We start from the raw sequence: 18,880 nt of genomic DNA on the forward strand, positions 1-18,880 counted from the left end.
GTATGTAAATTATATGAAAATTCAAGATACATATGCACACATGATGGCAGGCAATGCTCTACATGAACTTGGGAAGTTGATGTGCTTAATAGGGCCTTATCCCTTTATTACTGTTTCAGCAATTACTTGTTTTGGAACAAAGACAACAGTACAGAAAAAAAATCATTTTAACATCTCTTTGTGGCCAGCTCCCTCCTTCCTTTTCAGGAGAAAACAAACATCCTATTAATATTTTTAAGTGGGCATGTGAAACGTGTGCCAAACATTAACATGTTTCATTCACACCAGAGGTCTGATATACTGTTTCTCTTTCTAAACAGTCAAAAATATAGTATAAAGATAGTAAAAGATCAAAACACCCTCCAAGGACTTCAGAGGGCCTTAATGGTTAAAATGAATGAAAAAGATAGGTGTAGATCCACATAAATCTAAACTTCAGATGTTATTTCACCTCATGTGTTTTCTGGGGAGAATTTCCTAATGATTTGTGAAAAACAATATGTTTTAGCAGAACAGTTGTGATACAGTGAAAATTATAGCAGCTAGAAATGTTTTCCCATATCTGCAAATCAATTATTATATCTGATATGGGGCATCCTAATTATCAAAAAAAACAACTGTCAAATATAATTACAGGAGATTTTATGTGCAGTGCACACAGTTATATCAGCAAAATATTTATTTAAAATAAAACCCAACCCACTAGGCACCATTACAATCATTATAAAAATATAAATATTCAGTTGGATCTATGACCAAAAAAGAACTCAAAAATAAAATCCCCAATATGCATCAAAATTGAAGGTCTCCCTTTCAATTTACCTTCTAATCTGACCTGCCCAAATGGCAAATGCCAAAACACCAAAATTACCCTAACTATAGTATAAACATTATTCTCCTCTTTTCCTAGTCCATGATAAGAGACATGAAGTATCCTCCCACAAATGCTAGTGAGTATACAATTCACTAGCAGTTCATGGCACAGTTTAGCTAGCAAACCAAGTCCAGAAGCGTAAGTGTTCCACAGTGAGTCAGTTAAGAGCATTCACTGTAAATCACTCCCATCCACCCACCGTAATCCAATAGAAATAATTCAAACAAAACTAGAATGTGAGTCCAGTCCTGCTCCCACTGAAGTCTTGGCAGTCGCTCCACTGGCAGCAGGATCAGTCCCTATGGAACTCCACTTACAAATGCGAAAGCACATACATAACTTTGATCACACGAGTAATCTCATTAACTTCATAGAGACTACTCCTGTGAGTAAAATTAGTTACATGCTTAAGAGTTTGCAAGATGACTCAGGCTTTTTAAAAATTAACATGGGCTGTGTGGTGGTAAGGTTATTAAGTTCTTCCTGAGCTCTAATCGAAGTGAGGGGATACTACATTTAGTCCATGCAGACAGTGTTTTGCTCTTCATCCCTTGCAGGATTTAATAGTTCTTTCCTCAATCTCTTCTCAACATCTCTGGGCACTTAAGTTAATTACTAAGAATACAGGAATAGTTTCTGCAGGGACCTGGGGAAAGAAACCCTAAAAAACGATATTATGAAATGTTTGATGAAGATTTCTAAACTGTTTTGTATAGAATTAGTTTATTTATTTGACAGATCAATGGGAGAGAAATGCTGATACAACTGACTGACAGAGATTAAACTTTTGGCTTGGAGAGCTGGATCAATAATTCATGGATGTTCACAAATCTAACAGAACACCATGATGTTGTGTGAATAAAATAGTGAAAGGTAATGGTTTCATTGTTCACCTGACTTTATTGCTACCTCATGTTTGGCTTATACAATACATTTTATATCAATTGACTCCAAACAACTGCAGATTGAGTGGCAATTCAAGAACCTAACACTGTGAACGTGTGCTTACCCTTTCTTGATAGTGCCATTAGAGCCAACAGAACTACTCATGTATTTAAAAATGTACATAAGCGTTTGCAAGGTCAGGATCCAATTCAAAGGTGGAAAATGAAACTGTTCATGCTTGTGTGCTTCCTTCTACTCTATAGCTTTTTTGGATGTGTGTGTATTAGATCAATTGGTAAAACCTTATTAACTTTGGCTGTGAATTTAACAATATTTATTTTTAAAATTCATTTATCTTGGCACAACTATATCACACAAAAAATAATGGTTACTGGAGTGCAATACATTAACCTGGCTTCACAGAGACATGTAACATAGATTTGCTGGAGATGCAAAACTCAGATCCAGATCTTGACCATCCCAATGTTCAGGTTTGTTTGTGGTCTGGGGCTTAGATTCAGCCCATTCAAAAGAGACCCTGGTCCTATTCCTATGGCTGTTCCGCTTTGTTCTCATACCCCCAACAACTTTAGATAGTGCTCAGTTCTTCACAAGTCTAGGAATCCTAAATGGATGTCAAGAGCCACTCCTGATTCCATTGGGGTATCTCACTGGCACCTCAGCTGTCTTTCCCTCCATTTTGGTGAATAACATTTATAGTTTGGATGCAAGTCACATCCCATCTGTGGATGATGACAGGAATTCTCACTTTTTCTATGTGTCATTTTGGACAGCAATTCTTAGCAAAATCATCTGGTTTTTTATCACCTTCTGTTTGGCACCTCAGACTTTCACATTCCTGAAGTTCCACAGTGCTGTAAAATATTGGAAGCCAATACACATGACCTTGTTGAATGACTGACATCAGTAATAAAAGCACTGGTCTATCTGCAGGAATACGTTTTCATTAGTCTATTTCTACAGAGAGATGGGAGAATGCGCCATCTCCTCAGCAACAAGAAAGGGGAAAATGGGTGGGAGGAATGAACAGGAGTTTAGAGTATACGTCATGTCAAAGACAGAAAAATTTAACAAGCTCAGCCAGATGTAAAATGGCCCCTTTAAGGCTGCATTTGCTTGGCCCTGTCAAACACACAGAGCAATAGTATCTAAATTGCTGCATTACCAATGCCAGCCATTTGCCCATGTCTCGTTTATATTCACCTTGCCTGGGAAATAGCATCCAATATTTAACATTGCAGTACTTCCAAAATGTGATTGCACATCAATAATTAAAACAAACAAGCAAACAAAACTAGTTTCTTTCAGAATCTTAGGGAGGCCCAAAGCCAATTAGTCTAAGACATTTTAAAATACAGCATGAATTATAAAATGCACATAGCCTTTTGCCTCTAATGGAACTTTGTTTTCATGTCTATGTTTGCATGGTCCATCAGAATATTTGTTTTAGCTCTGGTTGAGCATCACCACATTACAGTTTCTCCTCCCTAGACAGAGTCAGATTTATTATTTTATCCGTCATGAAAATAGATACATTCTAGCAAAACTAAGACCAAACCTGCTCTTTTGGGTAATTACAGCTATGTAACTACATAGGCTTCAGCAATGATGCCCAGAAGGCAGAAATTAACCATAAGGGTTATCAATCAATGATTAGAATTACTGTAGAATCAGAGCCACTGAGCTCCAAGAAATTAGCTGGAGGTTGGAGCATACTTCAAAATCCCGGTAAATCCATCCTCCTTTCCCTTCCTTCCACCCCTCGGCTTCAGTTTTCTGTGATTTTTCTTTCTCTCCTCTACATCCAGTTCATACATGGGGGTCCTTTCTCTCTCAATTTGTTCAAAACAGAATGAAATATACTAGATTCTATATTCTGAAATTCCAATACAGAGTGACTCAGACTGGAATTTTAATTAATTTCTCTATGCACCCTCCCATCCACCTCCCAATGGAGTGACATGTTTAAGGTCTACAGGCAAGGCTGGAAAGGCAACCAGGTAAACAATTACTATTTGACTTTTGTTAGCAGTGCCCTTGGGATCACTGAAAGGAACTAATCTTGTTCTAATAAGAGGTGAGTGACTCTTCCACTAAATAGTGTGCCCACAAATAAATTTGCATTAAATCTGAAAGTTAGAGTTTTACACTACTGCTTTCTGCTAATTAATGGGCCCAGTGCTTCTTGTAGGATCACCAGGAAAGGCTGCCAACTTAATAGTTGCTCTAAGTTTCAAAAGAACATAATCAAAAGGCACCCAAGTCTTCTCTTGTGTTATGAGAGGGTAGTTCAGGAGCAGAAAAAGGGATATCAACAACGTTTGAGGCTGTGGACTTCCCTGTAGCAAGAGTGCACATTTTACTTCTGATGAGATGGGTGTCATCTGCCAGTCAGTGTCGCAGGTGTTGATTTTCTGACAGGCAACCATTTAAACAATACTGAACAGAAGTGGGAGACACTAGGCCATTTTATTTCAAAATTTCATGTCTGGCTAAACCTGATCCTCATGACTGGCCCCATCCAAGTAAATCTGATTCATGTGTTGTTTTTGCATCGAGCATGTGTTACTTCCAGTGAGAAATAATACTTACATCTGCAGTAAATGTTACGTACTCAGTGTTTTGGCAGAGAATCAACTGGGCCTGTCAGTGCCAAGCATGAGAGAAACTGCAGGCCTCAAAGGTGAGAAGAGAGACAAAGGTGCATGACACATGTGTGAGTGGGTAAGACAAAGCCGTGGAACCCACCTAACAAGTACCCCCACTGTCATGATGGGGTTTATCCCCCCACCCCCCCACACACCCCAAGCTAGGACAGAGAACAGGAGTTGACACATACAGACCCTCAAGCTAGCAGAAAGAAAGGGAGAGAGAAGAGAAGTTAAACAGTCCCTTCCTTTCCAGCAGTCAGAAGCCAAGTGACCTTTCTGTCCAGTAGCTGGAGGGGAGCAAGGATATGTATGTTTGGCAAGGTGGAAGTGTGGGAGAAAAGGGGGAGCAGAATCTCCTTCCCAGAAGTGAAGAGGGTGAAGAGCAAGGGGGCTTGACACCTAGCTACCAAGATGTGCAGAGCAGGAAAGAGGACATTACTGGCATAGCTGGTTAAGTCAACAAATATCTTCTTGGAATGGACTCCTGTAAGAACAGCCATGCTGGGTCAGATCAGTGGTCCATTTACCCCAGTATCCTGTCTCCTGAAAGAGGACAATACCAGATGCTTCAAAGAGAATGAACAGACCAGGGCAATTTCGAGTGATCCATCCCCTGTCATCCAATCACAGCTTCTGGCAGTTGCAGACTTAGGGACACCTGGAGCATAGGGTTGCATCCCTGACCATCTTGGCTAATAGTCATTGATGGACCTGTCCTCTATGAACTTATCTAATTATTTTTTGAACCCAATTATATTTTTGGCTTTCACAACATCCCATGGCAACAAGTTCCACAAGTTGACTGCGTGCCCTTCCTTTTGTCTGTTTTAAACCTCCTGCCTATTCATTTCATCAGGTGACCCCTGGTTCTTGTGTTATGTGAAGGGGTAAACAACACTTCCCTATTAGCTTTCTCCCCACCAGTCATGATTTTACAGACCTCTATCATATTCCCCGTTGGTCTTCTCTTTTCTAAGCTGAACAGTCCCAGTTCTTTTTAACCTTTCCTGGTCCATACCACGAATCATTTTTGTCGCCCTTCTCCACACCTTCTCCAATTCTAATATATCTTTTTAGAGATGGGGCAACCAGAACTGCACACAGTATTCAAGGCGTGGGTGTACTATGGATGCATATAGTGGCATTATGATATTTGTCTTATTATCTATTGCTTTCCTAGTAGTTCCAACAATGTTCATGATTTGGCTCATAAACTCTCTGGGACATGAACTGGCATTTCCTGTATGTCTGTGGAGTGCCTAGCAGGTAGGAGCCCTAACTTGGTTAACGTCCACTACAACATAAATACATATCAAACAATAATCACAAAATAATAATCATAATTGACTAAGCACATCTAGCTCACAGAAGGATTTTTAAAAATTGCAGGCATCTAAGACAAGTTATAAAGAATGGAAATTATTGCTGAGAGGTATATTTAAAATGTCTCCCAGTATCTACTAGCGTGTATGTTCTCAGATGTTCATTCAGGTCCTTCAAGGTTATCAAATGCTTGTTCACCTGGCACTAATAAGATAAAACATGGTTGGGGGGAATCATCTACTAGCATGTAGAGTCCTTACATGGACTAGTCCTAAATTTTTTGTGGAATAGGCATTTCAAGTGGCATATTTATATATGGAACTTCTACTGCAGGGGAATTCTGGTTGGTTACTCTAAGATCCCACAGTGCTGACACCTTTAGTGTACGGACTCCAACCTGGCATCATTTAACTATGGCAGCAAACAACAGAGCTGCAAACATTTCTTACCTCCAGAATGAGGCGGTGGTCTGCAAAGCAGCACAACTCCTTGACCTTCTCGAACAGACACTGTAGTTCTCATTTTAGTTTTAAAGTTTTCAAGATCTGTTTTTGAAAGAAAAGAGAAGTCGGTATCAGAACACATACAATGACAGAAGAATACATTCATAGAGGGCCCAAGTCTATCACTCTTGTGCAGGACAAGCAGCAATTTACTACACAAATTAGTTGCACTGATTTCAGTGGACTACTCAGTACAAGCAACTACTCTACATGAGTAAGGATGACAGAATAAGGATCAAATCAGGAATTATTTATGCAGAGATATGACTAAATAGATACTGAACCTGAATCTGATTTCACTGATGCTGGGTTTAAATCAGCATAACTCAGTCAACTCCAGTGATGTTACTACTGTAACTTGGGTTAGAATCAGGTCTCTAATGTGCCGCTATTTGGTACCTAGAGTTTCATCTGAAATGAAGCATTTGATATTTGGGAATAACATTAAGGATCTGATTTGAACGTCCTCTGATCACCAGTAAATTCACACTCAATAGCGGTTCAGAAATTGGAGGGTGTCTTTTTGATACTACTGACTTTACTCAGGCAAAATTAGCTTTGAAGTTCATGGTAGTTTAAGTAAGGACACCAGAACTGGGCCTCTCTATATTGGGCTGGATTCTCCACTGCCTTGTACCTTGTACAGTCATTTAAATATCTATGTAAAGTGGGTGTAAAATACTGCTAACTCTGTGAGTAAATGCAGAATTCCAGATCAGTAACATTTTATACCCACTTTGCAATGGTGTAAATGATGACACAAGGTCCAATGGACAGTCAGGCCCTGTTATATTTATCCGTGATGCCAGAAACAGCGGTAAATACAAGCTGACAATTTGGTACTCCATCCAAAAATAATTAAAAAGAAGTCCTCCCCAGTAAACTCTAAATAATCTTAAAGCAAATCTTTCAAACACAAACTTGCAGAGACATCAGCACAGGATTTTGAAAACAGAGCTCACAGTGGATAGCAGTTTTCCTTCAGTACAATCTGAGATCTGCTCTCAAGATACTCATTTGAGTGTTATTTACAGTAACGAAGACCTGAAGTACACCATTACAAATTAATACGCCAAACAGAAGTCAATTCAGAGAGCTGTAAGTAGAATCAGCTACGAGGGGGAGGGGAGGAAATGTTTACAAGTTTGGAAAGGGGACAGGCACAAAAGTTATCATGTACAGATGTTTGATGATGCACCCAAATGACTTTTTAAAACCGTTACAGCCAAGCATAATAAAAATAGTTTGTTGACCAACAATAGCTGTTTTCCAGTGTCATTTATATGTAACATTAAAAAGCAACAGAAGATGTTCACTCAACAAGACCACTCAACTACAGTAACTATGCATTTCAATGCCTCATTTAAAGAAAAAACCTGTTGCTTAATGCAACAGTAATAATGTACTTCTCATTCTTCATATTATTCTTTAAACAATTTAAAAACACTAAAAATCAAACTGAAAGAGAAAACATCTATGAGCTCTTAAGAGCCTATTAATGTATGAACCTGACCATCTCTCTCTCTTCATAACAGAGTGACATTGTATTCTCACTGGGGCCGTCAGTCACCTTACACGCTGATTGGTTTCACTCATACTTGCCATACAGTGACTCTCTCAGATACATTGGGAGCACAACACAAATGGACACATGTGACACTGCACCCTGTATTCTTCATACAGATATTATTATGATATGATTATGGCATAATTCTGATGTACTTCATGCAAGATAGGTCATGTGAGATATCATTGGAAAGGTTGTAGTTTACTGAATGTGATTATCCTATTTGTATGCATGTATCATTTCTGTACCTGAAGTTAGGAATATTGACTATATATCCGTATTACAAATATGTTTACACCTGGGGCATGCTCACTAGGCAGAATGCACTCAGTCCAGATGGCTGGCTCGGAAGGGCCCATTCAGATTAAAGGGCCATTAGGGAAAACAATAGGCCTTAGAAGAAGTTTATCTCCCACCGGAGTTGGGGGGGTGGTCTGAGGACGCTACAAACAGCCTCTGACTCATGGCTGCTATGATGCTACAGGCACATGTGATCAGGTCACCTGGTGCTGGACTCCATCTTGGGATACCAGTATTTTTCCACTGATTGGCGTGAGAACAAAGCTTTGAAACCAAGGGTTCCCACCATATACAAAAGCTATATAAGGCAGGGGAGTGACATTTATTGGGGCTCTCCACTGACTCCCCATCCAGAGAGACTCTTGAAAACACCTAAGGAACAAAAACTGAACTGGGGGGAAGTGCTGGAACCAGGCTAAAGGGATTTTGTGAATGAAACACCTGGGGATTCCAAGCTGTAAGTTAGTGCAGCTTGCCCCTTAGGAGCCTGAAGCCTGCTTGCCTCATCATTTAGGGTGATAATTGGGTATTCATATCCCTCCTATGTAGTATATTAAGCTTAGTTTGCATGTTTTGTTTATTTGCTAGGTTATCTGCTTTGATCTGTTTGCTATCTCTTATAATCACTTAAAATCTACCTTTTGTAGTTAATAAACTTGTTTTTGCTTGTGGAAATCATAACTCGGGGCAGAAAGCTTTCTGTGGATGAAGGGAAAGCAGTGGACGTGTTGTTCCTTGACTTGAGCAAAGCTTTTGACACTGTCTCCAACAGTATTCTTGCCAGCAAGTTAAAGAAGAATGGGCTGGATGAATGCACTATAAGGTGGGTTGAAAGTTGGCTAGATTGTCGGGCTCAACAGGTAGTGATCAATGGCTCCATGTCTAGTTGGCAGCCAGTATCAAGTGGAGTGCCCCAAGGGTCGGTCCTGGGGCCAGTTTTGTTCAATATCTTCATAAATGATCTGGAGGATGGTGTGGATTGCACCCTCAGCAAGTTTGCAGACGACACTAAACTGGGAGGAGTGGTAGATATGCAGGAGGGTAGGGACAGGATACAGAGGGACCTAGACAAATTGGAGGATTGGGCCAAAAGAAATCTGATGAGGTTCAACAAGGACAAGTGCAGAGTCCTGCACTTAGGATGGAAGAATCCAATGCACCGCTACAGACTAGGGACCGAATGGCTAGGTAGCAGTTCTGCAGAAAAGGACCTAGGGGTTACAGTGGACGAGAAGCTAGATATGAGTCAACAGTGTGCCCTTGTTGCCAAGAAGGCCAATGGCATTTTGGGATGTATAAGTAGGGGCACTGCTAGCAGATCGAGGGACGTGATCGTTCCCCTCTATTCGACATTGGTGAGGCCTCATCTGGAGTACTGTGTCCAGTTTTGGGCCCCACACTACAAGAAGGATGTGGAAAAATTGGAGAGAGTCCAGCGGAGGGCAACAAAAATGATTAGGGGACTGGAACACATGACTTATGAGGAGAGGCTGAGGGAACTGGAATTGTTTAGTCTGCGGAAGAGAAGAATGAGGGGGGATGTGATAGCTGCTTTCAACTACCTGAAAGGGGGTTCCAAAGAGGATGGATCTAGACTATTCTCAGTGGTAGCGGATGACAGGACAAGGAGTAATGGTCTCAAGTTGCAGTGGCGGAGATTTAGGTTGGATATTAGGAAAAACTTTTTCACTAGGAGGGTGGTGAAACACTGGAATGCGTTACCTAGGAAGGTGGTGGAATCTCCTTCCTTAGAAGTTTTTAAGGTCAGGCTTGACAAAGTCCTGGCTGGAATGATTTAATTGGGGATCGATCCTGCTTTGAGTAGGGGGTTGGACTAGATGACCTCCTGAGGTCCCTTCCAACCCTGATATTCTATGATTCTATATTTCCTCTCCACATTGAGGGAGGGGGCGAATTTCATGAGTTTATGCTGTACACTTCTCTGTGCAGTGCAAGATGGTATAATTTTGGGTTTACACTCCAGAGAGGAGTGAGTGAGTGCCTTAGGAACTGGCAGGTGCCCTAACTGTGCCACCCCATGAAGAGCTAATCACAGCATCTGTATGTAACTGCAGCTGGGTATGCACCTACCTCTCTGTGTGCTGGTGAAGTGCAGGCTGGAGCCTGTGAGAGGGCTTGGCAGGCTGGTCACTGGAGCTTGGGAGAGGGCTTGGTAGGCTGGTCACAGCAGTACAGTGTAAAGGGAGCCCAGGCTGGTGGGTCAGGGGAGACTCAGTGTTACCCCAGTTCCAGATGGCATCCGGGGGGAACCCATCACAACATATTTTTCACAACTGTCCTCAGCAGGAATATCTTGTGGTTGAGATACATGAGAGGGGCTCAGGAACTGGGTTGCCACAGAATGTGTGTGTGAATGTGGATGCGTCACTGAGGCCCAAATTCTCAGGATAATCAAGTAATTTTTGTTACTCCAGTTGTATTCACACAGGGCCTGATGTTCAGCGGTGCTGAGCACCTATAACTCTGATTTACTCCAATGGGAGCTCAAAGGAAGCTCCAAAGCCCTTCAATCTCAGACCCTCCTATGTTTGTCTGGTTGCCCCTTCCCTGCCTCCCTCAATGTGACAGCACAACTTATTAGCCACCCTAATATTCTTGCACCTTTACTCCTTACACAAAAAGGGGACAAGATGAAGTGAGGGTTAATAATACTTTTCTAAGTTGGGTGAAACCTTGTTATGGGTTGAGTTAAAATCTCATTCAAACTGAATGCGCCCTTCACCCAAGAAACACTTACGGGGCCACACTTAAAACAAGACCTAATACAGTCTGTCCAGAAACTAGCACCACATGGACAGAATGTTGAAATGGGTATTGTTCTGACTCGGGGTGTGCGTGAGAGCAGAACACATAAAAAAAGAGAATTACCAGTTTCGTAACTGGTGTTCTTCGAGATGTGTTGCTCATGTCCATTCCATTGTAGGTGTGTGTGCTCACCACACGCACCTGTGCCGGAAGTTTTTCCCTCAGCGGTATCCATAGGGGACTGGCTCTGGTGCCCTCTGGAGTGGCGTCCATATGGCGCGGTATAAGGGGCGCCGGCAGCTCTCTGCATCCTCAGTTCCTTTTTGTGGGAAACTCCAACAGTGGGGAAGGAGGGCGGATCACAGAATCGACATGAGCAACACATCTCGAAGAACACCAGTTATGAAATAGGTAACTGTCTTTTCTTCGAGTGCTTGCTCATGTCCATTCCATTGTATATGACCTCAAGCAGTGCCACCGGAGGCAGGTAGGAGTTCATGAACATGTCGATTGCAACACAGCTTGGCTGAATCCAGCATCACTCTGGCTTGCTGGGTGATGGGCTTTAATTTTGGTAATGGCTACAAGGAAAGCTGCTTTCCATGACAGATGTGAAAGGGAGCAGGAAACCAGGGAGGCCCTGTGAGCATCGAGAGGATGAGGTTGAGGCCCCATTGCGGAATCGGGTTCCGGACCGGTGGGAAGAGCCACTCTAGTCCCTTGAAGAACTAGATGGACATGTCATGTGAAAACAACTGTTTGCCCTGGACCTGTTGGTGGAAAGCTGATATGCCAAATGCACCTTGATGGCAGAAAGCACAAGGCCTTGTTGCTTAAGGTGGAGCAGGTAATTGAGTATGGACTGCACAGATGACTGTGCCAGGGAGATGCCATGCTCCTCTGCCCAGCAGGAGAACAGCTTCCACTTTGCCAGGTAGAGTGGCTCTGGTGGAGGGCTTTCTGCTTTCCAAGAGGTCCTGCTGTACCTGGCTGGAGCAGGCCCTTTCCTCCGGGTTCAGCCTCTCAGCAACCAAGCTGTGCAGTGGAGGGAGGGTAGGTTCAGGAGCAGGAGCTGCCCATGGTCTTGCAAGAGGAAATCCGGACAGCTGGGCAGTGGCCATGGGGGCACCATGGCTAGGTTCATGAGTGTGCCGAACCAGTGCTGGTGAGATTATGCCGGGGTGAACATGATGACCCTTGCCTTGTCTCTTTTGACTTTTGCTAAGACCCTGCTGACCAGTGGAATCGGCGGGAATGGGTACATCAGATCCCCCTCCCACAACAGAAGGAAGGCATCGGAGAGGGAGTCCCTGTATAGGCCCTGGAGAGAGTAGAAGTACTGGCACTTCCTGTTCTGCCTAGTGGCAAACAGGTCCACTCAGGGAACCCCCCACCTTCGGAAGAGCAACTGGACGACCTCTGGGTGGAGGGACCACTCATGGGGAGAGAGGAAGGACCTGCTGAGGTGATCCGCCAGCGCATTCCGGATGCCGGGGAGGTGCAATGCCTCCAAGTGGATGCCATACTGGATGCAAAAGTCTCACAAACAGAGCACTTCCTGACAGAGGGCTGACGAGCGAGCTCCCCTTTGCCTGTTGCTGTAAAACATTGAAGCTGTGTTGTCCAGGAGTATCTGTATACTTTTATCGAAAATGTGTGGCAGGAAGGCTAAGTGAACTGTCCTGAGCTCCCTGACTTCTATGTGCAATGTCAGCTCCACTGAGGACCACATCCCTTGGGTCCACAACATGCCGAGATGCGCTCCCCAGCCAAGAGTCGGTCAGAGGCATCCAATATCAAAGATACCGAGGGTTGGGGACTCTCGAACAGAACTCCACCCTCGGATTGGTCCACCACCTCAGGGATGTAAGTACCTTAGGTGGAATCATGACGACCTTGTCCAGATGGTCTCTGGACGGGTTGTAGACTGCTGACAGCCATTATTGGAGGGATTGCAGCCTGAGCCTCACATGGCGGACAACATAAGTCCATGCTGCCATGTGGCCCAGCACTCTGAGACAGACCCAGGCTGTGATGAGGGGATATGTAGAGACGCTGGCAATGAGACACGCCATTGTCTTTAATCTGTCCTGCGGCAGAAATGCTCTGGCACTGGTGGAGTTGAGGACTGCTCCGATGAATTCTATCCTTTGTACTGAGACTAACGTTGATTTTAACTTGTTTATCAACAGGCCCAGAGCATGGCATGTGAACTGCAGCACTGAGATGCCAAGATGACTTGAGACCTGGAGCAGACCTTGTTGAGCTAGTCAATGAGGTACGGGTAAACCTGGATACCTTACTGTAGCCAGGATGAACGGGAGCACCCCGAACTGGTAGTGAGTGGGACCCACCATGAAGCACAGGAATCATCTGGGTCCCTGGAATATTGATACATGAAAGTACGCAACTTTCACGTCGTGGGCATCATACCAGTCTCCTAGATCCAGGGAGGGAATGATGGAGGCCAGGGAGACCATGCGGAACTTCAACTTCTTGAGATATTTGTTGAGGTCTCGCAGGTCCAGAATGGGTCTTAGAAACTCCACCCCCTTGGCTTTGGGGATTAGAAAGTACTGGGAGTAGAATCCCTTGCCCCTGTATTCCTGAGGGACTTCCTCCATGGCCCCCACTTGCAGAAGGCCCTGAACCTCTGAGCGAGCAATTACTTTGAGAAGGGTCCCTGAAGAGGGATGGGGAAGGGAAGTGAGAGGGTATAACCCTGCACCATCGTGTTAAGGACCCAATGGTCCAAACTTATAGAGGCCTATGCAGGGAGGAAAGGAGACAGGGAGTTGGAAAAGCACAGGAAAGCAGGATCTGGGATACAGGCTGGCAGGTCGCCCTCGGGCACACCCTCAAAATCATAGAATCATAGAACCATAGAATATCAGGGTTGGAAGGGACCTCAGAAGGTCATCTAGTCCAAACCCCTGCTCAAAGCAGGACCAATCCCCAATTAAATCATCCCAGCCAGGGCTTTGTCAAGCCTGACCTTAAAAACTTCTAAGATTCTAAAATGTCTGCTTGCCACCCTGTTGGTTGTGAGTAGAGCTCAACTGGGCAAAGAATGCTGGCTGGTGACCTTGCTGGTGTCTGTAACCCCTGCCCTTTCCGACCTGGGTTGGCTCCCAGAGCCCTGGGCCTGTTGTGGCTTGAACCGCTTTCTGGCCGCGCCTGGGGTGTAGAGTCCCAGGGTCTTCAGCGTCACCTGGGAGTCCTTGAGTCCATGCAGTTTTGTTTCTGTTTGTTCGGCAAACAGAACTTGGCCATCGAATGGGAGGTCCTGTGTTGACTGCTGGACATATATTAATGGCACGACGACTGCAGCAAGGATGCCCTCCTCATCGAAATAGCTGAGGCCATGATTCTGGCCGCAGAGTCTGCCATGTCTGAGGCCGCCTGGAGGGGCGCTCTGGCTACCGCTTTGTCCTCTTCAAGGATCATGTGGAACTCCTCCTTAGGGTCCTCAGGCAGCAATGTGGCAATGGACTGACACATATTAAAATCGTAGCGGCCAAGCAGGGCCTGGTGGTTGGCCACCTGCAGCTGGAGGCTCGAGGACAAATAAATCTTTCTTCCAAACAAATCGAGCCTCTTCGAGTCTTTCAGGGTGGTGCCTGGCTGGCCTTGCCTTTTCCGTTCATTAATGGCGGAGACCACCAGGGAGCTTGGGGCAGGGTGCGTGTATAAAGATACTCATGACCTTTAGTGGGCACATAGTACTTGCGTTCTGCCCTTCTTGAAATAGCGATGAGGGGGTCTTCCCCAGGGACTTTGTGATCTTTCCCACCCCCTTGTCTAAGGACAACGCCACCCTGGCTGGAGCCGCCGAGCTAAGGACATCAAATAGGGAATCCGAGGGTTCCTCCAGCTCCTCGGCATGAAGTCCTAAGTTTGAGGCGACTCTTCTTAGAAGCTCCTGATGGGCCTTAGCATCTTCCTGCAGGACTGGATGGGGGGCCCTGTAATTGCCTCGTCAGGAAAGGATGTGGTGGAAGCTGGCACTAGAGGATCTGCTGCCTCTGAAGGTTGCTCAGCTGGTTCCTCCATGGGAGCTGGGTGGAGCTGAGGGTTTTTCCCCCAGAGCCCTCTGCATCAGGGGGCGGGTGGGAAACCGTGGCTGATGGTTTATCTGAGGCCCCTGAGGCCAACCTGAGGGCTGCGGAAACCCCCACTGGCCCCGGGGCCATGATGCAATGTGTGGTGCCACCTGTAGACTGCCCTGTAGCGGACCCTGGACCTCTGGTATGGACTCCTGTTCAGTACCGGAGTCCAAAGAGAAGGAATCACATCTGGGAGACTAGGACGGTGCCAATCTCAGTGCTGTGACGGAGATCTGTCCGAGGGTGATGAGTCCCAGAGCCGAATTCCCAGAGACCGACGGCGTTCAGCGGATCTGTGACGGTGGCCCAGTGATTGACGCTTCACACTTCTTGAGCAATGCCGGGCCATCAAGTGGAGCGGGAATGAGTAAGCCATCGAGGCGGGGAGCGGCGACCCCTACCGGCGCTCCAGTGACTAGTAATGAGGCTCTCAGGACTTTTGGCTTGTGTCCCTGGAGTGGTGCCACGCACTCGGAGAGCAGCTAGGTCAGTCTCGCTATCGGGGCTGCAGGGATGGGTGCACCTGCATGGGCCTGCACCAAGCCACCGGCGATCTGCATCTTGAGCACCCCTTATACCGCACCATACGGGCACCACTCCAGAGGGTGCCAGAGCTGGTCCCCTATGAATACTGCTGAGGAAAAAACTTCTGGTATCGGTGCATGTGGCGAGCACACACACCTACAATAGAATGGACGTGAGCAAACACTTGAAGAATTGAGAATTCACAGAAGACCTAGACAGACTGACAAGCAAAGAGACAGACAACAGAAGGAGCAGCTGAAAACATAGTGTCTGACCCTCCAAGATATCTGAAGAGAGGTTTTCAGGTCGGGGTGCAGGCTGAAAAGAGTGTTCTTGGTGCCGTGAGCAAAAGAAGCTATTTGATTCCCTATGCATTTAGAGACAGGACTTTGTACATTCTTTGTAAAGAAACAACACTGCATCAAAGAAATACCTATCAACAATTTCTACTCTCAACTGGAACATCCCCAGAACCCCAAAGTTTGCCTCGTCTCTTGGGTCAAAAAAGAGCAACAATGCTTTTAATATCACCATGTCTCGTTTTCTGGCAATATCTCCATGCGGTCTGAGAGACAGCATGCTGGGAAAGCACATCCAGAGTAAACTGGCCACTGAGGAGCTTCCACCGGTAGGCGTGCAACATACCCCATTGCTTCCACTCCCACCTTCTGGACTTTTTTCTGTGCTGTTTTACTATCATTAGCATCCATCCATACCTCACAGCAGAAAAGGCTGTAAAATATTCTCATAGGTGTTAAAATAATTAGGCAATTTAAATATAGGGATATATTTAAGTTTACACAGAATTTGACCACTTTCGTGCTAAAAGAAATATATATGAGTTGCATTTAGGATCCTGTTCTGCCCTATTACGCCAGTGCAACATCACTTAAGTAATACATTTTATTTTACTTTTACACACTTCAGTATTAAGTATATATTATTGCTTGTAACTGCATATATATACAAATACGTTTCTCTTAGCTCTAAAATTATCACATTCTGTGCTCTCTTACACCCCGTGCAACTCATTGCCATCAAAGGGGGATTGTGCAGGATGCAACTCAAAACAGAATATGGCCCACCATAAGAAAGAATATAATACACAAACATCAAGACAGATAGATTTTCATTATCCTGTGGGAACCTAACTGTGGCTCATCACAGTTCTCCAGCCTGCTCTATTGCAATTTCATGTTGCACAAGGTATTTATCGCTCATTGCAGAAGAGGTGCGCTGAGACAGTGGAGAGGTTCTTAAAGAAAGTAAAGAATAAAACAGAAGAGCCGCACATTCTAATGGAAAAGCTATTTTCACTCAATCCCAGGAAATTCTCAACCTCAGACTTACACAGCAAACACTAGTTAATCACCCAGTTGTAGAAATGGCATCTGTGAATTCCTTTATAAATCTTTAGATTCTCCTTTTGCACTTTCTGTCTGATGTCAATTTGCAATCAGGTAATAATTAAAAACTACTACATGAAATAAATGTTAAAATGAGCGTTATTGTAATGTATGCAGTGTAGCTGTAGCCACGTCAGTCCCAGGATATTAGAGACACAAGGTGGGTGAGGTAATATCTTTTACTGGACCAACTTCTGTGGGTGAGACAGACAACAGATCTATACAGACCTGACAGAGAGCTCTCTCTAAAGCTGTCTCTCTCATCCACAGAAGTTGGTCCAGTAAGAGATATTACCTCACCCACCTTGTCTCTCCATTATTGTAATGCACTTCTTAAGGCCCAAATCTTTGATCTTGGGAAACATTCCCCCTGATTAGGAGATTAACTGATCTCAGTTACACTAGAATCAGTTCAGAGTGCAACCAAGATCAAAACCTGGCCCTGTCCTGTGGAATAAGAGGATAAGTTCCTATAAAGGCATCATCCCTGTTCATTCTAATAGTGAGTATTATAACAACTCCTAAACCAAGTGGACTATTATATGATTTTTTTTAAAATATAAATGAGATGCAGTTCATTAGTTTTGGTCTCTCTCCAACATTAAACATATTATAACGTATCAAAAAAATCAACCTTTTTAGCACTCAGAAAAGATAAGAGGGAAAAATAACCTTTATTTTTGCTGTCTTTTAATTGCAACGTTCTGGAAATTTTTAAGCTTCATGTACCTTCCTGGAACCGTAATTTGTTTCTGGGAAAGGGGATATATTTTTGGACAGATGAACAATTGTATATCAAGGGTCGATAGTAATACCCTTATGATGCAGATATTGTTTGTAAATCTGGGGTTAGGTAAGGAGAATGTTGGGGATTATATTATTCTTATATTAAATTGTGAATTGCATATTCAGAAATAAGTTACTTTGTAAGGGGGTCTCTCTTAATAGAGGCTTTGCTGGGAATATAAATTTGCAGAAAAGAAGAATTCTTGAATTCAAAAATAATCTTAAAGATGATATAGAACTTGAGGAAAAGCCCTGTCGATATTTAGTTTAGAATTAATTGCATTATACACAGGGCCAGAACCTCTATTAAAATGCACAGGACTGTTGTCAGAGGCTAACCATTCACTTGACATTTCCTGTGAGCAAGTCAGCTACCCAGTGGAGCTGTGTCCTCTTCATATTTTGTACTGCATTGCTCCACACTTGCTCACCTGCTTCATCAACGTTTGAGGGAAAGGGGGGCTATGTGGGTGGAAAGTGAATCCATCCAGGGAGGTATTGGAAAAAGTAAAATAAGCCACATGCTCCAATCCCAAACCAGCTATCCTACAGCTATTTGGGAGTCCAACTATTACGTCACCTTCAAACCAGGAATCTGTTTTGGCACTGCTGCTCCCACCAGTGCTGCTCAGGAAAAGTTGAGAAGCCTGTGGTTACAGGGGGAGATCAGAGTTGTCAAAGGAAGAAATGTCATTGATGAGCAGCAGGCAGAAATTCATCTGTCACAGAGCCTACTAATCCTTCTCAGTGTGCCGTGGAATTGGTGGGTACAGCTACCCAGGCCCCCTACTCCAGGACTCTTTGATGGCAGCCTTTCTTGACAAGCTCTGAGGAAGAGAGATTTGCTAACCATTCTTACACACAAAAACTATGTTAAAGTAATGTTAAAGCTACAAAGTTGATCATTCAGAAGTTAGGAAATATCAGAATTAAGGCTACTTGTGCAACCTTAATTTGGCCCCTTTCTGCCCTTGGCCCCTGCTGCCTGTCCCTGTTTCTCTCCATTCCCACCTGTGGCATCTCATCCCCAGTCCCAGTCTCCTGCTCTGGGATGTCTGAGTCCCAGACTTCCCCTCATCCCAGCTCCCAGTCGCAGTACCAGTCTCCTCTCGGGCTTCTCAACTAGTTAGTATCAGTCTCTCAGACCCTAATCTACTCCCTACACCC

General features: G+C 44.3%; 1 protein-coding gene across 5 annotated transcripts in view; it reads right to left on the reverse strand.

The window, feature by feature from the left end:
- Positions 1 to 18,880, reverse strand: part of CNTN3 (contactin 3) — a 246,970-nt gene that overhangs the window by 107,663 nt on the left and 120,427 nt on the right. For all 5 annotated transcript variants that reach the window (XM_037905324.2, XM_043551777.1, XM_043551776.1 and 2 more), the window contains one exon: positions 6,204 to 6,299. In XM_037905324.2, the coding sequence (XP_037761252.1) occupies positions 6,204 to 6,299 (96 nt within the window). The remainder of the gene's footprint in view (positions 1 to 6,203; positions 6,300 to 18,880) is intronic.

This window comes from Chelonia mydas, chromosome 7 (assembly GCF_015237465.2).
Source record: "Chelonia mydas isolate rCheMyd1 chromosome 7, rCheMyd1.pri.v2, whole genome shotgun sequence".
Taxonomy (NCBI): Eukaryota; Metazoa; Chordata; order Testudines; family Cheloniidae; genus Chelonia; species Chelonia mydas.